Source organism: Stegostoma tigrinum, chromosome 34, assembly GCF_030684315.1.
Source record: "Stegostoma tigrinum isolate sSteTig4 chromosome 34, sSteTig4.hap1, whole genome shotgun sequence".
In the NCBI taxonomy this organism is placed as follows: domain Eukaryota; kingdom Metazoa; phylum Chordata; class Chondrichthyes; order Orectolobiformes; family Stegostomatidae; genus Stegostoma; species Stegostoma tigrinum.
Window position 1 is genome coordinate 10,576,633 of NC_081387.1, and position 23,371 is coordinate 10,600,003.

General features: G+C 46.1%; 1 protein-coding gene across 4 annotated transcripts in view; it reads right to left on the minus strand.

Annotated features, from left to right (window-relative positions):
* Positions 1-12,016, minus strand: part of LOC125446558 (netrin-G1-like) — a 51,643-nt gene extending 39,627 nt beyond the window's left edge. For 2 of the 4 annotated variants that reach the window (XM_048520235.2, XM_048520231.2), the window contains exons 1-2: positions 10,914-11,399; positions 4,570-5,122 (exon numbers count right to left, since the gene is read on the minus strand). In XM_048520235.2, coding sequence (XP_048376192.1) covers positions 4,570-4,812 — 243 coding nt within the window. In that variant the 5' untranslated portion in view covers positions 4,813-5,122; positions 10,914-11,399. Of the gene's footprint in view, positions 1-4,569; positions 5,123-10,464; positions 10,584-10,913; positions 11,400-11,823 lie in introns of those variants that run through there. The other 2 variants (XM_048520233.2, XM_048520234.2) reach the window with 2 other exon arrangements.
* Positions 12,017-23,371: the final 11,355 nt, after the last annotated feature.

Below are 23,371 nucleotides of genomic sequence, written 5' to 3' on the forward strand. Positions count from 1 at the left end.
CTCTTTGATATCATTAACTAATTTGTCCCTTTCCCTGTCGACCTGATGTTTTCTTCCCCATTTTTCAGCCATTTTTTCAAATTCCCTTTCAGAATTTTCCATTGAATATGTTTTCACTGCCCTTTCAAGCAACACATTCCTGATCACAAAAAAACCTCACAATGTAAAAGAAATGTACCCAGTGCCCCATCTGTCTCTCTGAGTCACACTGACAATCGTTATAAGCAATGTGCTCTATCACTCTGGGATATATTGTGTCTCATAATGCAATCAGCCAAGTCTCTGTCGGGGTCACAGTGTATACCTCTATATCAAGTGGCCTATCTCTCATTGGGTCACACTGTGATTCTCTATATCCTGCGTCCTGTCTCTCACTGAATAACACTGTGAGTCTGTATATTCAGTGTCCCATCTCTCTCTGGGTCACACAGTGTTTCTCTGTATCCCATATCCTATCTCTCTCTGGCTCGCATTGTGTATACTTCTCTTCTACAGTGAGGAATTCAATCTGCTGTCAGTATCTCAGATGTGCCTAATCTACTGTGTTGTGCAGAGTCACGGCGAATTTTGTTTTACAGCTCAAGAAACACCAAAATCAATGAACTAATTGACACTAAAGTGGAATTGGATGGGAATACTTTGAGCTGGTGCCAGAGATTAGTCAAATTGGGGCTTACAGAATCAGCAGAATATCCATTTACAACATTGAGATCGATGGGAATTAAGTGACGCCTTTTATCTAGAAGAACAAAGAAAATAATCATCTCCTCTCCATTCTCGTGACCACATCCTCTAACTTCCATAACAGGACTTGTCTCCACATTTTGCCACAGTCTATATGATGAATGTTCTCTGAATGATCCTATATTAAAGCTACGTTTATAAATTGAAGCTGTTGTTTGAAGGGGAAATGGTACTGAAAATGGCAGAGGAAGACGCTGAATTGAGATAACAAGGTGTAGAACCGGATGAACACAGCAGACCAAGCAGCATCAGAGGAGTAGGAAGGCTGACGTTTCGAGCCCGGTCCAGTTTTCTTTGCTCATTAACTGACCCATTGAAAACTCCCAGCATCCTCTATCTAACTAGACTAAAAGCTGAACTCCTTTCAAATTATTATACAATGGGAAGTGTGGATGTGCAAAGGGATCTGGGAATCCTTGTACAAAAGTCAATTAAAGTAGACAAGCAGGTGTAGCCAGCAATTGGTACATTGGCCTTCACTTCAATACGATTTGAGTTCAAAAGTCAGGGCGCCTTACTGCAGCTATATGAGGCCTTGGTGAGACCTGGAGTATTGCATGTAGATTTGATCTCTCTACCTATTGAAAGCTTATACTTGTTACAGAGGAAGTACAGCAGAGATTCACCAGGCTGATATCAGGGAGGACAGGACTCTCTGATGAGGAGAGATTGGTTTGACTGGGTCTGTAATCGTTAAAGTTTAGAAAGATAAGAGGAGATCTAATTGAAATATGTAAAAATTATAACAGGTCGAGACAAAGTAGGTACAGAGAGGATATTTACTCTGGTTGGGGAGTGTAGAACCAGGACAAACGGTTATAGTCTCAGGATGTGGCATAGGCCATTTAAGAATGAGGTGAGGAAACTTTCCTTTGCTCAGAGGGTGGCCAACCTGTGAAATTCACCATCACATTAAACTGTGGAGTTTGAATCACTGAATATATTCAAGAAAGAGATTTTTTTTTAGATATTAAAGGCATTAAGCAGCATGGTGAGAAATTGGGAATATGATGTTGAGTTAAAGGATCAGCCATCTCTACATTGAATGGTGAACTATTTGCAAAGAGTTGAATGGCCTGCTCGTGATCTTAGGGCCAATGAGGTCAAAAGGTGAAAGGTTAGAGAACTGGAACAGCATCACCAGCAATTTGTCTCAGCACTGCTGATCCACAGATAGGGCAACTAAAACCCATCCAGAAATAATCTCTCCCTTAAAACATGTCCAAATCCTCTCTTTTATGAAATCCATTCACAAACTTTCTCTCTTCAACAATCCACAAGCTCATTTTCTTTAAACTCACTCAAAATCTATCATTCTCTTAAATAATGGACAGACTATTTAGCCCAATACTGACTACCATTGAGAGCAGTCAACTTATTGATAGCAGAGAGGAGTTCAAAGCTAACTGCTTTGCTGTCGTCTAGATTCACATATTGGCCAAACAAGGTTCCATAAAGACAGCAGATTTTGTTTCCTTCAAGGAAGCTTAGTGAGCCAGGTGAAATCGCTCCGACAATCCAGCAGTTTCATAGTCACTATTCTTGAAATGAGCTTTTTAATTCATTATTATTTCATCAGATTGATTTTCCCCAGCTGCTATGGAGAGATTTGAACTCATGCCACTGGATCAGTAGATCTCTCGATTATTAGTTCTCTGGTTGCTCACAGTGCTAATGTTACTGGAATCTAAATTAATTAATATTTACATTTCATCTCATTTACAATTGAAATACACAACTGAATTGTAAAGTAGATTGAATTTGTTCCTTTTCGTTTCAACGCAGACATTTAATTGATGAATTAATCTGATTGAGGTTATGCAGTTTTTGTGAAGAGCTGATAAACTGAATCACTCTTTCTTGTGGCACAGTGTTGGTGACTGATTGCTTTTCTTATCCCCTTACTCTTTGAGTATGCAGAACATGTTCTGAAAGGGAGGAGATATACAGACAGACTGACAGGTCGATAACTTGATCTTTGAACTCCTGTCAGTGCCGTCCAGGGAACAGGCGGGGTTTCTGTTGAAAATTGCTCCCTGCTCAGATAAGGTTGGAGAAGGGAAATTAATAATGTGACTGGTCATACAGCAAGGGTAGAAGATTTGAATAGAAACAAGGTACAGCGTGGAAAAGACAGGAGATTGGCACTAAGTCATAATGCTCATTTTGAGAAGATGATGGGTTCAGCGCTCTCCTCTGTGCCGTAGTGATTCTGTGAACACCCACAGCATTCCCCTCAGCCCAGTCTCAAATGCCAAAATTGGATTGGAAGTCCCATTCTCTGCATTACTGCTCCAGGAGCGTAACTCCTACAGCACCAAACCCCGATACATTATATCACTGTGGCATCTGTGCAGGAATTAGTGCCTTTGCACTAACGTCACAGCCACAGTCTGAATGCATTCTCACTCTCAAGTTTTCCATCTCACTCACCCACTCACACTGAATACAGAATCAGAGAACAGAAGTTCAGGAAACCGAACAGATTGGAAAAGAAGGAACAAGAGAATGTGCAAAAAAAATATACACAGCCACGGATCTTTTCAAAACAAAAAGCAATGGCGAGACAAAGGGTTCAAAATGCAGGCACGCCTTCCAGATGCCCACTGGCCTATTGAGCCTCACCACGACCAAGCAAGAAGCAAATATTTAACCCTGGAATGATCATCGTGAGAAATGGATAATCTGCTCACTGTCACATGGCTGTCTGTGTGATCTTGCTGTGCACAAATGGATTGCTCTACCTTCCACATTGCAATGAAGACCACGCTGCATGGCGTAGTCCCCAGGCTGTGGAGTACTTTGGGACATTGTGAGGTGGCGAAGCGCGAACAAAAACAAAGATTCTGGCCTCACAGGTTACAGTCAGTATTTCAGACACTGCTCTGACGCTGCAATATGAAACAGTTGTAAGGTTTACCTCAAAGACTCATATTATTGTTATACAGTGACAGGTTACTAATTGACCTAGAGAATAATTCCCTCTGATAATCTACGTGTTCTGCAACAATTTATACATTTTCAATTATTGCTGAAACATGTGGATGATTATTAAATCAGGAGATTTCCCTCAAACAATGATGTAGGAACCAGTTACTCTGAGGAGATGATTAAATTAAATGACAGGATAATTAATATTTAGAAAGAATTGAGAATTTACATCTCAATGTCTGCATTGCTGAATAGTTTATAGGACTGAAACCCAATCAAATCAGCTTGTCAGACACACTGAGAAGACAACTCTCACAGGAATCAAATCAGGTGCAGTTTGGTTGAAAATTGAACTTCATAAAACAAAATGTTTCACAAAGAGTTTGAACATAAAAAACATCAGTGACTTGAAACAGAATTGGATAGATTCCTCACTTGAGCTATAATCCCAGATTCTCCACATTAACTGAAGTCCCTCATCCCTGATGTTCCAATAACTGGCTTTAACTAACCTCACCTAGACCTCAACATGCAGAATATTATCAAGAAATGGCCTCAATCCTCCAAATGGGGCATAACCAGGGATTTCTAATGATATGATATCACTTTTCTTTTGTTCTCCATGCATCTGGTAATGAATCCAACAAAGGAGTGTGAACAGAATTCACTTTGACAAGGGTTGTTCAGTGAGTCAGAGGTAGCAAGAACTGAAGGTGCTGTATCAGAGATAACACAGTGTGAAGCTGGAGGAGCACAGCAGGCCAGGCAGCATTAGAAGAACAAGAAAGCTGGCGTTTCAGATCCTCCAGCTCCACACGGTGTTATCCCATTCAGTGAGTCACTGCTCACAGTGCCATACACAACAGAGGTTGCTTCAGAACAGATTGTACTCACCAGAGTACAGTACATCTCGGGGGTCTCTCCACACGTGCTGTTGGGGGGATCCAAACTGATCTTCAGGAACCTGGTGAGCAGGGTGGTCTCAGGTTGGCAGGCCATGTAATCCCAACTCATCCATTGATCCCAGTGGACCCGGGTCTTACACAAGTCATAGTGACCCCAGGATGGAAAGTGCTGTGCAGAGAGAGACAGGGTCACATAGAGTGTGTGAAGGGGCAACAGACTAGATAGATACATCACTCAGTCTTTACCCCACCTAGAAGGGGGATAATGTCAGTCCTTCTGGGGTGATTTAGGGGATTTTCCGCTCAGACTGGACTTCACACACAGAGGTGATAAATCTTGATGTGTTCAGAATATCTTGCAGCTCATCTTCCAGCTGTTTGTCTCAGTGTTGCTACTGCTCTTCCAGATGTTTTCCCAGCTGCCCGCTGTCAGGCATATGCTGTGCCTGGTTGTTCAGGCAGTACGAGGAGCAAATCGGATGACTGTCTGCTAAAGAGTAGCTGTTTCCTGTCGATCACCCATCCACATTGGAATCTGACCCCTGTTGGGAAAGAAACCAAAGTAATGAAATTCAGAAAAGGGGCTGACCTCAGTGTTTGAACAATTACCTCAAATCATTGGATCATGGACATCCACTCTCAGGTACACATTCGCTGGAAGATGACAAGAATACTGACCATATGGTATTACAGCACTAACACTCAGTGGATGAATGACACATGCAAAGCACAATTGAGCAAAGTGAGACAAAGGATCTGTGTTAATGGTGCTTCATAGGATTTTGTATTGGCCAGAAAGACACAAATATCATCAGTACTTCTTCTGAAAATACCAAAGTGATCTATTAATGTCTACCAGATAGAAAGTACCTGACTGTGTATCAATCCTTCAGTGCTGCTTCTCTGATAATAGTGCAGCATTTCCTCAATACTGATCCTCTATCAGTGCGGCATTCCCTCAGTACTGACCCTCTGACAGTGCTGCACTGTCTCAGTATTCACCCTCTGACGGTGCAGCATTCCCTCAGTACTGGCCCTCTGAAGTTACAGCACTCCCTTCGTACTGACCCTCTAACAATGAGGCATTCCTTCAGTACTGACCCTCTGACTGTACAGCGGTCCCTCGTGTCCCAATTGAGGAAATGTCAAACAGAATTTCAATCTTGAGTCTGTGCACAGGGAGTTAAACAAATTCAAAAGGAGATGTGAAGGGAATTGCAAAAACAATTTTTAAAAATTATCTTTCTTTATTACTTCTTATCAATCTCAAGAGTCACATAGTCTGAAAAAGGAAAGTACCTTTGATGCAATATTTTTTTAAAATGTTGCCATTTGAACACTGATGTCATCCGAATAAAATGACACCACCCAGAACCTCTTTTCCAATGCAAGGTGTTACTCTTGAGCTGAGAATGATACGCATTTTAGTAACCCAGATATTTATAACACATTCTAGAAAAAATACTACAAGCTTTTAAAATTTGCTACACAATCACAGAAATAGCCACTAAATGTCTCACTTCCTCCTGAAATAATTTAACTCAATCACAATCAACAGCAACGTTCTGTATATAACATCAGGGTTCAAGACCCCAACAACACAGTCACCTTATTGAAACCCTGACACATACTCACCATCTCCAAACCACACACACACTCAACATGTCCACACCCTAACACACACTCACCATCTCTAAATCACACACACACTCACCATCTCCAAGCCCACGACACACACTCACCATCTCCAAACACTGGCACATGCTCACCAGGTCCAAATTTACTTCACGATCACAGCCATAGTTACTGAATGTCTCACTTCCTCCCGAAAGAATTGAACTCAATCACAATTAATAGTAATGTGCAATGTATAAAGTTAGGGCCCAACACCCAACAACACCATTAGCATATCAAAACCATGACACACACTCATTAACTCCAAACCCCCATACACACTCACCATCTCTAAACTCCAAACATACACTCACTAATTCCAAACCCCAACTAACACACACCACTTCCACACCCACAACGCACTCTCAACATCTTCACCAGCCCCACAAACGCACAAAATCCCCACACCTCGAACACTATCTCACCATCTCAAGACCCCCTAACATGCACTCACCACCTCCAAACCCGCCAACTCACACTTGTTATCTCCAAACCTCCAGCACACACTCACCATGCGGGCACCCCCAACAAAACCCCAATACACTCACCATCTTCACAACCCCAACACACACTCAGCATCTCCACACCCTCAAACTAGCACTCACTATCACCAAACACCCAGTACACACTCACCATCTCCACACCACCCAACACACACTCACTATCTCCAAAACCCTGGCACACACACCATCTCCAAACCCTCAACACCTACTCACCATTGCCACAGACCCCAAACACACACTCACCAATTCCAAACCCCTAAACACACACTCACCACCTCCACATGCCCGACACACACTCACCATCTCAACGACCCCCTGACACACATTCACCACCTCCACACAGCCGACGCACACTGACCATCTCCACAAGCCCAGCACATACTCACCATCTACAAACCACCAACTCACACATATCATCTCCACAACCCTGAAACACACTTACTATCTACATATTCCCCAACAAAACCCCAACACACAACCATCACCTCCAAGCCCCGACAAACAGTCACCATCTCCACACCCCCAAATACACACTCACCATCTCCACACACCCAAACACACAATTACTGTTTCCACACCCTAACACATTCTCACCATCTCCACACAGCCAAAACACACTCAGCATCTCAGCAACGCCAACACAGTCACCATCTCCAAACCATCAACATGCAAATGCCATCTACAACCACTGGCACATACTGACAGCTCCAAATTTACTACACAATCACAAAAATAGTTACCGAATGTCTCACTTCCTCCCTAAATAATTCAGCTCAGTCACTATCACAGAAACGTTCGGTATATAATGTCAGAGCTCGAGAACTCAACAACACAGTTATCATATCAGAACCTTGACACACACTCACCATCTGCAAACACCAAACACACACTCACCATCTCCACACCTCCAAGGTTCACACACCATCTTACACTCCTAACACATACTCACCATCTCCAAATCCCCAGCAAACATTCACCATCTCCACACCCCCCAACACACAGTCACTATCACCAAACCTCCAACACACATTCACCATCTCCACAAACCCTCAACGCTCACTCACCATCTCCTCACTCCCAAGACATGTTAACCATCTCCAAACACCCGACACATACACCAATTCCAAACCTTCAACACACACCATCTCCAAATCCCAAGCAACACACTCACCATCTCCATGCCCCCAAAACACTCTCACCATCTCCACAACCACCACCACATATTCACCATCTCCAAATCTTCCAACACACAAACCATCTTCAAACCCTCAACACACACTCACCATCCATAAGCACTGACACACAGTCACCAGCTCCAAATTTACTACACAATCACAGAAATAATCACTGAATGACTCACTTTCTCCCTAAATAATTCAAGTCTGTCACAATCAACAGCCACATTCTGTATACGACATCAGGCCTCAAGACTAAACAACACAGTTGTCGTATTAAAACCCTGACACACACTCACCATCTCCAAACACCAAACACACACACACCACCTGCACACCCCCAACACACACTCACCATCTCCACACCATCAAAGCTCACATTCCATCTAACATTCCCAATACACACTCACCATCTACAAGCCCCCGACACAAATTCACCATCTTCACACAGCCAGCACACACTCAGCATCTCTGCAACACCAAAGCCACCATTTCCACACACTGACACACTCACCATTTCCAAATCCTGAGCACACATTCTCCATCTCCATGCCCTCAAAACATTCTCATCATCTCCACAACCTCCACCACACACTCACCATCTCCAAACCTCCCGACATACAAACCATCTTCAAACTCTCAACACACACTCATCATCCATAACCACTGGCATACACTCACCAGCTCCAAATTTGCTACACAATCAGAGAAATAGTTACTGATTGTCTCACTTCCTCCTTAAATAATTCAACTCTGCAGCAATCAACAGCAACATTCTGCATATAACATCAGGGCTCAAAACTCCACAACACTGTTATCATATCAAAAGCCTAACACATGCTCACCAACTCCAAATCCCCAATTCACACTCACCACCTTCACACCACCAAAACACACTCACCATCACCACATCCTCAATGTGCATACACCATCTCCACAGTCCCAACACACTCACCATCTGCTCAACCCCAACACACACAAACCATCTCCATGCCCCCAGCACACACTGTCCAACTCCACACTCTTCAGCACACTCTCACCATCTCCAAACCCCCTACACACACACACACATGCACACACACACCATTTCCAAGTCCTGAATGTACACTCACCATCTCTAAACTCTGGCATACATTAACCATCTCCAAATTTGCAATACAATCACAGAACAAGCCCCTGAATGTTTCATTTCCTCCACAAATAATTCAACTCTGTCACAATCAACAGCAACATTCTGTGTCTAACATCAGGGCTCAAGACCCCAACATACAATCATCACATCAAAACTCTGATTCACACTCACTATTTCCAAACCCCCATACACACTCACCATCTCCAATGCACCAACACACACACGACCTCCAAACCTCCAATACACACTCACCACCTCTACATCACCTAACGTCCACTCTTTATCTCCACAACCCCGACACACAGTCACCACCTCCATGCCCCTGACAATACCCCAACACACACTCACCATCTCTACACCCCCCAACAAACACACACTGTCCCTAAAACCCGGACAAACACACGCCATCTCCAAACCCTCAATACACACACCATCTACAACCACTGGCTCACACTCACTTGCTCCAAGTTTACTACACAAAAATACTCCCTGAATGTCTCACTTCCTCCCTAAATAATTCATTTCAGTCACAATCAACAGCAACATTCTGAAATAACATCAAGCTACAATTCAGTCATCATATCAAAACCTTGACACACGCTCACCAATTCCAATACCCCACACACACTCACCATCTCCAAACTCCAAACATACATTCACTACCTCCAGTACTCCAACACACACTCACCACCTCCACACCCCCAATGTACACACATCATCATGCCCCCTACACACACTCACCATCTCCAAACCTGAAATACACATTCACCCTCTCCACACAGCCAAAATACACTCATCATCTCCACACCCCAACATACACCCACTATCTCCAAACCTCCAACAGTTACTCACCATCTTCACATCCCCAACACACATTCCCATCTCCAAACCCCTGACATGCACACATCATTGGCAAACCCTCAACACATACTCACCATCTCCAAATCCTGAACAACACACTCACCTTCTCCACACCCCCCACACACACACTCACAATCTCCCCACTCCCAACACACACTCACCTTCTCCAAATCCCCAACACACATCTCTCCACCACCCCCCCCCCCACTACACTCTCTCCATCACGAAACCCCCAACACACAAACATCATCTGCACATTCCCAACACACATTCACCATCTCCAAATCCACACTACGCAGTTACCAGGTCCTGAAAGATAACGAGCCGAAATTAGAGATGCAAGGAAGAGGTGAAACTGACAGAAAGTGAGTATGAGATTGAACAGCATCAAGCGAGTGTCAAAAACGTACTGAACTTGAATAGTGAGAAGAAAGGACAGGGATAGTCCGACACAGATAATTTGATGAATCTCAAGAAATGAAGTGACAGACATTCACGGAGCCAGAGATTCCCAGATTGAAAATTAAATTGAGACGGACCGGAACCGCCCCCATCTGAGGTATGCCTCTGGCCCGGGATCCTTAAAACATTTCCTAAATTCTGTTGAACTAGTCGTTGTTCAGTTTGGTTTCGGGTTATGGAATGCCTTCTGCTGTTATTTGCATCAAGTAGGCGAAATGGAAAATACAAGCGGAGAGCGGGAAGTATGGGAATGGGAATGCGCGGGTGCAGAACTGTTAGATGCCTGAATAGCGACGGGAAACTGCCCTAATGCTCTCAATTCCTCCCGACTGTGTTTACGATCCAGGCAGTGAAGTAGGCTGACAGCTGTAGGACAAGCCTTTGCTTTTATTTAACTGACGGAGCCAGCACCGAGCGGATGGGCTGATTGTTCTCCGTCTCCCAGCTCAATTCCAACCCCTCGATATTCCTTCAAATATCCCGTCTCTCCGGGCCCTCTTCTGAGCAGTTGAAGAACCAAACGCACCTCCTGACTCAGCATCGTCCGCAGGTTCTCCGGCGGCATTCCCAGTTTTCCGGAGCCAGCGGACGGCTAGCACGTTGCCGCTTGTGGGATCTTGCCGTGCGTAACTAGTCGCGCTGTGCATTTCCACGGTGACCACGCTTCAGAGAAGTGTTTCATCGTCTGCAAAGTGCTTTGGGTCATGCTGGGCTAGCGACAATGGTGCTTTTAGAAATGCAATTCCTTTGTTTAACGATCAGCGGGGACGTTAGCAAACATCTGAGTGGGGTGGAAACTGTCCAGCGGAATAAGGAGATTTTACTCACTGCTGAGTGAGAGAGAGTCTGACTCACCCTGACTCTCAGTGTTAAAGTGGCCCACACTAGCTCCGGTCTCCTCAGCAACTCCCAAGCCCCTAACTGTTCACTTTGCAGAGGTTTCAATCCCGACTGGAAGCGGGAATAAACTTAGAATCCAACACGAATAAAAACATTCCCACCGGTGGAGTGAATTCTCTGCCCACGCTCCCTTCCGGTTTAAACAGGGGACAATGAGAAAGCTAAACATAACAGAAATTGCTGGAAAAAAAGCTCAGCATCTGAGGAGAGAAATCAGAGTTAACGTTTCGGGGTTCCAGTGACAGTTCCTCAGAGAAATAACGTCAGTCTTCCCAACGCCCATGCCAAAAGCAACAATAACTCGGGATTTATTGGAATGTAGGGAGAGTTTCGTAAACTGATCTTTGACTCGATTTAAAAGACATCCGAGGACAGAGAAATATAAACAGTGTTTCCTCTTCCTGAAAGTAAACAAGAATTTCTGAGCTCCTCCAGTTCCGGCGCGTGAAAACGCCGCGGGACGGTTTTGCTCGTTAAAGGCGCTATATGAATGCAATTTCTTTTGGTTCGCGCAAGGGGTCCACGTATTGCAATACCTCACTGATGTCGGGCTGCAGTGTTCCACATGAGGAGAGTTCCCCCACCCTCACCATCAATCTCTGTGCCTCACTCTGTTTCATTCACCAGCTGTTTCTGAAGTGGGTGGGGTGGGGGTGATGGGGTGGTTTTCCCGTCAGGCTTATTGCAACCTTCCACTGAAGAGAGCCAGTTCCATTTTGGAGCTCCCAGTTGGAGGTCGCTTTGGTTTGCCGAGGTTCCGTCTGTGTGTGTGTGTGTGTGTGTGTGTGTGTGTCACTGGAGACGGGCCGAAGGTTCCCTCCTCCCCAGAGCACGGCACGTCCTCAGCTCCCGGATCCGGAGCAACAGCAGCAGCAGAGTCGGCGCTTCATAAGGAGCCAGCGGTCACCGGCAGCATTCCTTTCGCTCAGTTTCCACGGGCCGACTGCTGGGGGTACTAGTAGGCTTTTGGAGATAGCAACAAAACTGGACGCACAGTCCAGAGGATGTGGCCTCAAACCCAAAACTGATCAATTTCAATTCAGTTCATAAAACTATAACGATCACCGGAGTATTGACTGGTAGTTGGAAACAAACCCGAGCAGGGCTGGTTTAAGTCCTGGGCTCCAGACCCACAACAATGTGGTCGATTCCTAGCCAGCCTCCTGAAATATCACAGCTCACTCACTCGGTTCTGGGGCAGCCAGCGTCGGGCAACAAGTGTTGAGCCTGACTGTTGAGTTCAGGCAGCATTAAGGGCCATGAACAGGACGGATGAGGACAGTTGTTAGCCTTGTCTAAAAGTGTGTGCACAATTTTTAGGAGGTTTGAAGAGGATTTGTGGAGGCGTTGGGGCCTAGGCAGAATCGCACAGAACCTGGGAATGCACTGCCTGGGAAGGTAACAGGCATAAATCGCACAACTTTTTAAAAATTACTTGGATGGGCTCTTGAAATTGTCATAACTTTCAAAGCAATAGAAAGTGTTTTGGTGGGATTGTCTTATGACGAAAGATAAAACAGGTTGGGACTAGTGACTGGAGTTTAAAAGAATGAGAGGCGATCTCATTGAAATATATTGGATTCCTAAAGGATTTGACAGAGTAAATGCTGAGAGGATGTTTGCCCTCATGGGAGGTTCTAAGCCCAGATGGCATACTCTCAGAACAAAAGGACATCAATTTAAGACTGAGAGGGGGAGGAATAACTTTTCTCAGGGAGTTGTTAATGTTTGGAAAGCCTTGCCACAGAGACCTGTGTGGGCAGAATCTTTATGTTTATTTAAGGCGAAGATGGATAGATTCTTGGTCATTGAAGGACTTAAGGGTTATGGTGAAACAGTAAGTAAGTGGACGTGAGGAATGTCAGATCTGCCATGATCCGAATGAGTGCGAGATCAAGCTTGAGGGCTGAATGGCCTACTCCTGTTTCTACTTGTTATGGTCTTATATAGCTAGGTTGGTGCAGACTCAATTGGCCAAAAGGCCTTTTCAGCGCTGTATGACTCAATGATACGAGGGATGCAATGCCCTTGTGGTATTATCACTGAACTGTTAAGCCAGAGACCCTCAGGTAATGTTCTGGTAACCTGGGTTTGAATCCTTCTATGGTAGATGGTGGATGGTGGAAATTAAATACAATCAAAAAATCTTTGGATTAAGAGTCTAATGATAATCATGAATCCATTATCGGTTGTTGAAAGAACCCATCTGGTTCACTAATGCCCTTTCAGGCAGGAAACTGCTATCCTTGATAATAAAATGTGAGGCTTGATGAACACAGCAGGCCAAGTAGCATCTCAGGAGCACAAAAGCTGACGTTTCGGGCCTCGACCCTTCATCAGAGAGGGGGATGGGGAGAGGGAACTGGAATGAATAGGGAGAGAGGGGGAGGCAGACCGAAGATGGAGAGAAAAGAAGATAGGTGGAGAGGAGAGTATAGGAGGGGAGGTAGGGAGGGGGTAGGTCAGTCCAGGGAAGACAGACAGGTCAAGGAGGTGGGATGAGGTTAGTAGGTAGGAGATGGAGGTGCGGCTTGGGGTGGAAGCAAGGGATGGGTGAGAGGAAGAAATGGTTAGGGAGGCAGAGACCCAACTGCATCCCAAAAGCAGTCCAGCCTGTCTCTGCCTCCCTAACCTGTTCTTCCTCTCACCCATCCCTTCCTCCCACCCCAAGCCGCACCTCCATTTCCTACCTACTAACCTCATCCCACCTCCTTGACCTGTCTGTCTTCCCTGGACTGACCTACCCCCTCCCTACCTCCCCACCTATACTCTCCTCTCCACCTATCTTCTTTTCTCTCCATCTTCGGCCCGCCTCCCCCCTCTCCCTATTTATTCCAGAACCCTCTCCCCATCCCCCTCTCTGATGAAGGGGCTAGGCCCGAAACGTCAGCTTTTGTGCTCCTGAGATGCTGCTTGGCCTGCTGTGTTCATCCAGCCTCACATTTTATCATCTTGGATTCTCCAGCATCTGCAGTTCCCATTATCACTGACACAACTGCTATCCTTACTTGCTACATGTGACTCCGGATCCACAGCAATGTGATTGATTCTGAACTGCCCTCTGGGCAATTGAGAGTGTGCATTAAATGCCTGGCCCAGCCAGCGACGCCCTTACCCTGTAAATGAGTAAAAAATACAACTCTTCCAGGGACAAGAAAGTGGGATCCAGAAAGTGTACAGATCTGCAGCTCAGAATCAGCCCATCAGTACTGCTGGCATCACTGGAAATGCCTTGCTTTGGGGAGCGAAAGAAGGCCAGCATTCTGGTGGCATAGCTGTCATGTCACTTGCTGCATTTTTGAGGCTTGCTCAAGGGGAAACAGTCTCATAATCTTACCATGTCATTCTTAAAAATCAATGACTAATCAGTAATAGTAAAAATCTTGTTCACCAATGTACCTTTCAGTAAAAGAAACCTGCCACCCTTACCCTGCCTGGCTTTCATGTGATTCCAGATACGTGATGATGTAGTTGATTCCTAACTGGGCTTGCTGTCACTCAGTTCATGGGGATTGCTGCCCCTTGTCAGACTCCCTGAGAAAGAAGAGAGGGCAAAAAGAAGCATTCTGAATATCAGAAACAAATATGCTAGGCACTTTCACTGAGAGAAGTGTATATACCCTGGTAGGAGCCAAGCCCTCAAATTAAAAAAACAACATTGAAATGGTGAGAGGCAACAGTAAGTATCAGCAGAGATCCAGACTTGGGAGTGGGAAAAATAGCCGAATCTGAATTCCTTTTTCTGATTGTTTAATCTTTACCGTTCACTCTGTCTCTGGTTCTTTATCTGGAAGTCTCACTGGACTCAAAACCTTTAATGATGAATTTATATTCCAGGATTTGTCAACCTAGACCGATATCTAGACAACCACATTTTTTCTCAAGCCTAATATTCTGATTTTTAACTCAGCACTGAGAGAGTGCCGTGCTCAACATTAGTTCAGGAATATTTACCTTTGAAGATAAATATTTCTCCCAGGGCACAATGGACAACTGGCCTGCTCTTATCGAAAACAGTGGCTGTAGAATTCTTAATGCTAGGATTGAAAGGAAAGGGTAGAAAATTTTATGTTTTATTTTGAAAATGTAGCGGTTCCAACAGTGCAGCCTTCTCTTATTTATGTTTCTCTGACAATGAAACTTATCTCAGACCCTGAAAACGGGTCATTGGACCTGAAATTCACCTCAGCTTTTTCTCTGCTGAGATGTTCTAGCAATTTCTGATTTCCAGCATCTGCAGTTTTTTTTAAAATTCCTTTTATGCTCCATCTTAGTGTTGTCTGAACATGGCTCAGGACTCAGTACTGACCCTGCCACAGTGCAGTTTTCACTCAGTAATCGCTTTCCGAAACTGCACCAATCCCGAACCACTAGCCCTCTGACAGTAGTGCATAGAAACACTTCCAAGAAGGAGTGGATCTCAGGTCGGCTTAGCCATTCATTTGGTCATGGCTAATCAGACTGCTCCATTCCCTGTTCCACCCCAAGCCCCACAAATCCCTGGTTCTTTTAGCCATAAGACCTATATCTCTCTGCTCCTTGAAGCTTGTTGCATTCACTCTCTTCAACTTCTTGGCTGTCACTTAGATTCGAGAATGAACTCATTCTACTTGGGCAGAGACGTGTGCTGCAGCTTCTAAATACTCTGATATTGGAGGGGTAGCCTCTGCCAGTTGAATTTTATAAGGCAGGTGGGTGGAGCAATCTGTGTTCTGTGCACCCTTCATTTCTAGTGGATAGCCTCCCTCTGACAGTACAGCACTCTCTCAATACTGACCCTCTGACAGTGTGGCATTCCCTCGGTACTGGCCCTCTGACAGCGCAGCACTCCCTCAGTGCTGACCCTCTGACAGTGCAGCACTCCCTCAGTACTGACCGTCTGAAAGTGTGACACTCCCTCAGTACTGACCCTCTGACAGTGTGACACTCCCTCAGTACTGACCCTCTGACAGTGCGGCACTCCCTCAGTACTGACCGTCTGAAAGTGCGCCGCTCCCTCAGTACTGACCCTCTGACAGTGTGACACTCCCTCAGTACTGACCCTCTGACAGTGCAGCACTCCCTCAGTACTGACCGTCTGAAAGTGCGCCGCTCCCTCAGTACTGACCCTCTGACAGTGTGACACTCCCTCAGTACTGACCCTCAGACAGTGCGGCACTCCCTCAGTACTGACCCTCTGACAGTGCGGCACTCCCTCAGTACTGATCATCTGATAGTGCAGCACTCCCTCAGTACTGACCCTCTGACAGTGCAGCACTCCCTAAGTACTGATCATCTGACAGTGCAGCACTCCCTAAGTACTGATCATCTGACAGTGCGGCGATCCCTCAGTACTGACCCTCTGACAGTGTGACACTCCCTCGGTACTGACCCTCTGACAGTGTGGCACTCCCTCAGTACTGACCCTCTGACAGTGCGGCGCTCCCTCAGTACTGACCCTCTGACAGTGCAGCACTCCCTCAGTACTGACCCTCTGACAGTGCGGCACTCCCTCAGTACTGACCCTCTGACAGTGCAGCACTCCCTCAGTACTGACCCTCTGACAGTGTGGCACTCCCTCAGTACTGACCCTCTGACAGTGCGACACTCCCTCAGTACTGACCCTCTGACAGTGCGGCACTCCCTCAGCACTGACCCTGTGACAGTGCAGCACACCCTCAGTACTGACCCTCTGACAGTGTGGCACTCCCTCAGTACTGACCCTGTGACAGTGCAGCACACCCTCAGTACTGACCCTCTGACAGTGTGGCACTCCCTCGGTACTGACCCTCCGACAGTGCGGCACTCCCTCAGTACTGACCCTCTGACAGTGCGGCACTCCCTCAGCACTGACCCTCTGACAGTGCGGCACTCCCTCAGTCCTGACCCTCTGACAGTGCGGCACTCCCTCAGCACTGACCCTCTGACAGTGCGGCACTCCCTTAGTACTGACCCTCTGACAGTGCGGCACTCCCCCAGGACTGACCCTCCGACAGTGCGGCACTCCCTCAGTACTGACCCTCTGACAGTGCGGCACTCCCTCAGTACTGACCCTCTGACAGTGCGGCACTCCCTCAGTACTGACCCTCTGACAGTGCAGCACTCCCTAAGTACTGATCATCTGACAGTGCGGCACTCCCTCGGTACTGACCCTCTGACAGTGCGGCACTCCCTCGGTACTGACCCTCTGACAGTGTGGCACTCCCTCAGTTCTGACCCTGTGACAGTGCAGCACACCCTCAGTACTGACCCTCTGACAGTGCGGCACTCCCTCCGTACTGACCCTCTGACAGTGCGGCACTCCCTCAGTACTGACCATCTGACAGTGCAGCACTCCCTCAGCACTGACCCTCTGACAGTGCAGCACTCCCTTAGTACTGACCCTCTGACAGTGCGGCACTCCCTCAGTACTGACCCTCTGACAGTGCGGCACTCCCCCAGGACTGACCCTCCGACAGTGCGGCACTCCCTCAGTACTGACCCTCTGACAGTGCAGCACTCCCTGAGTACTGACCCTCTGACAGTGCGGCACTCCCTTAGTACTGACCCTCTGACAGTGCGGCACTCCCTCAGTACTGACCCTCTAACAGTGCGGCACTCCCTCAGGACTGACCCTCCAACAGTGCGGCACTCCCTCAGGACTGACCCTCCAACAGTGCGGCGCTCCTTCAGTACTGACCCTCTGACAGTACCTCACGCTCTCAATACCGACCTTCCAACAGTGCAGCCCTCCCTCAAGACCCCTACTTTAAAAGTCCTGCACTCACACATGACTGCCCTTCTTCAGTGTTGAGCTGGTTTGTCAACAGCTTGCTGGTGAAAGATATTATAACTGTGTTCCAGGGCTGTATGTTAAACATGGTCAATGCATTGGTGAGCTGAGTCAGGTGCAGACTTTGCCCTGAGATAAAGTCATAGCTCAATCGGCTGCCTCTCCCATCTCTCCAGTGGTCTGTAATACAGTTATATATGAGCAATTGGTTTGACACTGAGGGATCAGGTGAACAATGTGCAGGAACCCACTCACATTGCCACCCTACTGACGCACAGACAGGGCAATATTGTGTTGTGTCCCTCCCTAATGCAGAAACACTCCCCCATCTTTAGGGTGAGACATTAAACTGGGGCCCAGGTTCCCTCCAGCCTGTGATATTTCAACATTTCAGCTCATTCTTACAACCTGCACAACCACATTTGTTTTCAGCCATCTGTTAAAGTGAATATTGAAGTTTTGGTGTTAAATATTTATACCTTGTCAACTGATTAAAGATTCTCACACACCACATTAATTCACCAAACATTGAAATGAAGGAGCAATTTATATGGTAACGTAAGCATTGTTTATATATTCCACATCCATTGGTAATCAGAATCAATTATTTAACATCAACATTTGGGATGTGATTATTTTCCCATGGTTGGAGCTGTCACTTTTTTTAAAAAATCATTTGTTCTGGGGATGTGGGCGTGGCGAGCAAGGTTGGCATTTATTCTTCATCCTGTGTTACTGAGAGATTGCTCACTTTTACGATCTGGCTCAAGTTAACCCTTAATTCCCCTGAAAAGGTGGGAACTGATTTTTCCCAGAGCTCCTCATAGACAATGGAATACTTTTGGATTTGGATTGCCATTGTTCAGTCGGAAACGTCAATGCCAAGGCATGCACAAGCGATGTCCTATCAACAGTAATAAAGTGAATGATAACAAAGACTGCTTTAATATTTTAGGTGTCAAAGACACTTACAGATGAGCGGGCACAGTTTCATCCTGTGACCAGCAAGAGGGCAGATCAGACAACTTCTGTTCCTGCCTCTTGGGGTGTTGTACCAGCACAGAGGCCAATCTAGAGGAAAGTCATTGAGGAAATAGAATCATAGAATCACAGTACAGAATAAGGCCATTTGACCTATCCTGTCTGTACTGGCTCCCAGAGTAGATACTCAGCCAGTCCCACTTTCCAGCCCTTTCTCCAGACCCCTCTAACTTTGATAACAAGGTGTGGAGCTGGATGGACGCAGCAGGCCGAACAGCATCTTAGGAGCAGGAAAGCTGACATTTTGGGCCTTCAAGGATGTAGGCCCAAAACATCAACTTTCCTGCTCCTAAGATGTTGCTTGCCCTGTTCATCCAGCTCCACACCTTGTTATTTCAGATTCTCCAGCAGCTGCAGTTCCTATTATCCCACTAACTTTGTCACTTTCAAGTAGATATCCAGCTTTCTGTTGAAACCTCCTCTGGAATTTCCCAGGCAGTGCATTCCAAATCCTTACAACACTCTGAGTGAAGAGGTTTCTCCTCATCTCACTCCTAGCTCTCCTGCTGACCGTCTTAAAATTGTGACCCCCAAGCTATTGACAAACCAACAAGTGGAAACAGAATATCCTTCTCTACCCTGTCAAAATTGTTTATTATTTTGAACACCTCAACAAGGGAACCTCTTAATCTTGTGATAATGGGAACTGCTGAAGAATCCAAGATAATAAAGTGTGAAGCTGGATGAACACAGCAGGCCAAGCAGCTCCTGAGATGCTGCTTGGCCTGCTGTGTTCATTCAGCTTTACACTTTATTATCTAACCTCTTAATCTTCTCTGCTCCAAGGAAAATAAATCCAATTTCTCTCATCTTTAATTGTATAGAACATAGAACATTACAGCACTGTACAGGCCCTTCGGCCCTCAATGTTGTGCCGACCTGTCATACTGATCTGAAGCCCATCTAACCTACGCTATTCCATGTACGTCCATATGCTTGTCCAATGATGACTTAAATGTACTTAAAGTTGGCGAATCTACTACCGTTGCAGGCAAAGTGTTCTATTCCCTTACTACTCTCTGAGTAAAGAAACTACCTCTGAGATCTGTCCTATATCTTTCACCCCTCAATTTAAAGCTATGCCCTCTCGTGTTCGCCGTCACCATCCTAGGAAAAACATCCTTAATTCCTGGTATCCTTTTCGTAACTCTCCTTTGAAATCTCTTCAGGGCTTCAAAATCCTTTCTGAATTTGGGCATCCACAACTGAACACAATACTGCAAGGATAGTAGGAACTGCAGGTGCTGGAGAATCTGAGATAACAAGGTGTAGAGCTGGATGAACACAGCAAGCCAAGCAGCATCAGAGGAGCAGGAAGTCTGACGTTTTTGGCCAAGAACCTGACCAGAGGATCTCGTAACCCTCTTCAGAGAATCATGTACATGAATCCCAAGGTCCCTCTGCTGTCGTACTCCCCTCAGTTATACTACTGAGCCTGTGTTGTGTCTGTGTGTTTCTTCTGCCAAAATGCATGAGCTCACATTTCTCTGTATTGCAATTCATTTGTCAGGTGTCTGCCCATTTGGTCAACTAGTCAATGTCCCTCTGAAGTTGCTCAGCATCATCCTACAATTCACTACTGGATGGCTTCTAGCTCTGGCTCTGTGCAGCCACTGCAGTTGACAACTCAATGCATCCAATCCCATTCTGATTACAGAAGAGATGAAGTTTGCCAAGACCTGCTCCTCACTCACTTTGTTGCTTTGGCGTTTCATCTCTTTTCCTGCTTCCTGCTTTTTCTCTTATTCTGTTTCTTATTCTGTCTGTCTCCATTTTTTTCTTTGTCTCCTTCATTTTCTCTGTTTCTCACAACACCCACTTCTCTCTCTCGTTCGCTGGCCGAAACCTTCTGCTCACCAGATGATCGGTGTGGAATTACAATCGGAGATGCATGTCATAATCCTCTGGAGCTTCTGATGCATTGATCTCCAGTACGCATGCTCAGAAGCATGAGCTCCTCAAGGGCAGCTCCCCTGTTGCCCAACATCCTCCGACAAATTCTTCGTCCCTATGGACTGTATTTTTTGTAAGTACACAGTCTATAGCAGCTCATCACATTAGCTCTCTGTCTTACTGTTCACGGTGAGGTACATTTAATGCTATCATCCTCTTTCAGGCTAGGAATCTCCATGGCATGCTTGTTCTAGTAAGGTAGAGGAAAAATATGTGGTGCTTTAATGAGGAAAGGCTACTGTCTTAAACAAGACTCTTATGATGATAGCAGCAACTGAACAAAAATCCAAAGAACCGTGGGAGTTAGACCGAGGATACCCTATCACCACTGTTGACAGAGCCCTCAGCCATGTCCAACCCATCTGCTGCACTTTGCCTCTCAGACTCTCTCTCCCTTCCCACAACAGCAATAGAACCCCCTCTGTCTTCACCTACTTTCCTGCTGGCATCCAAAGGATCACTAGCTGCCATTTCTGTCACCTCCAGTGCGATGCTCTTCCCTCCCTTGTCAGCATTCTGCAGGAACTGTTCCCTCTGGGACACCCCTGGTTGCCTCCTTTTCCACCCCACAGCCCCATTGCACCATCCCCTGCCATTGCAGAAGGTGCAACACTTGCCCCTTTACTTCCTGTCTCCTCAGTATCCGCTGCTGACGATGTAGTCTCCCCTACATTAGGGAAACAAAGAGCAGACTGAGCGGCAGCTTTTCAGAACATCTACATTCTGTCTGCAAAATTGACCCTGCATTTCCATTTGTCTGCTATTTCAACACACCACCCTTTTGCTGGCCAACACGCCTCTCACGAGTTTGCTGCAGTGCTGCAGCAAAGCTCAGCACAAGCTGAAAGAACAACACTTCATTTCCCGACTGAGAACCTTGCAACCTCCTGGACTCAATATTGACTTTAACTGTTTTAGGGCCTGAGCACCTTATTTCATTTCCTTCTGCCAGCCATCACACAGGTCTGTTATCATATGGTGTGCTATCACACACTCATTGTCAGCTCCTAACAGTCCTCATTAGCAGCTGTTCATTCCCCCAGGCTGATCTTTATCCACTCATTTGTCTTGCCAACTATTTTTCTCCCTCTTTGGGCTCTATTTCTATCGTTGACTTCATACCCTGCCCCTCACCCCTTCTCCAGCATTTATACCTAGCTTTTCTGAGCTACCATCAGTTCTGAAGAAGGTCAAAAACGTTAGCTCTGCTTTCTCTCCACAGATGATGCCAGATCTCAACAAAACAATGTGGAAATGGGCCTTTCGGTCTGACAAGCTTACACCAACAATCAGGGCATCCCACCCAGAGCTGTCTTCTATAACCTACCTAATCTACACATCCCTGAACACTACATACAATTTAGCATGGCCAATCCACCTAGCCTGCACGTCTTTGGACTATAGGAGGGAACCGGAGCACCCAGAGGAAACCCACGCAGACAGAGGGAAAATATGCAAACTCCACACAGACAGTTGCCCGAGGATGGAATCAAATGCGGGTTTCTAGTGCTGCGAGGCTAACCACTGAGCCACAATGCTCCATTGAGTGTTTCCAAAAATTTCTGATTTTGCCTCTGACAGCGAATAAATTTCATGCGACAGACATTGCAACAGAGACAATGAGAAGGACCTGCATTTCAGGTCTCGCTCTTTCAAGGTTCCTAAACTAACCCATGTGAGATTATCATAGTGAATGGTGTTTGAGGCAATTTGACCATGGCTGGTGCAGTGGCGCTGTGGTTAGCACTGCTTCCTCACAGTGTCAGGGACTCAGGTTTGATCCCAACCTTGGGCGACTGCCCACGTGGGATTTTATTCTCCCTGACTCCGCATAGGTTCCCTCCATGAGCTGCGGTTTGCTCCCACAGTCCAAAGATCTGCAGGTTTAATGGGTTGGTCATAACTAATTGCCCTGGTGTGTGCAGGCTAGGTGGATTAGCTATGGGAAAGGCAAGGGTCTTGGTGAGATGCACTTTGGAGGGTCAATATGAGCTGAATGCCCTATCTCCACACTGTAGGGAATCTATGATTTTTAGCATTAACACTTTCAAGTTCATACAGTATTTAGCTGAATATTTACACAAGGTATGTTAGGCTGTGAAAAATGTCTCCAACTTCTGTTTAATTACAGACTCGACACCACAGTCATTCAGCATGAACTCCTGATTAGCTCTGTGAATCTACAACTACACTGCTGAATCTCTGACGAAGTACCTAAGCTTCTTACTCCCCTAGCCCTCTGAATTTAATTTCCACTTGCTCCCTGAGTCCCCAGCTAAGTCCCAAGCCTCCCACAACACCCACACGAGCCTCTGGCCACCCCTTGAGGCCTATCCACC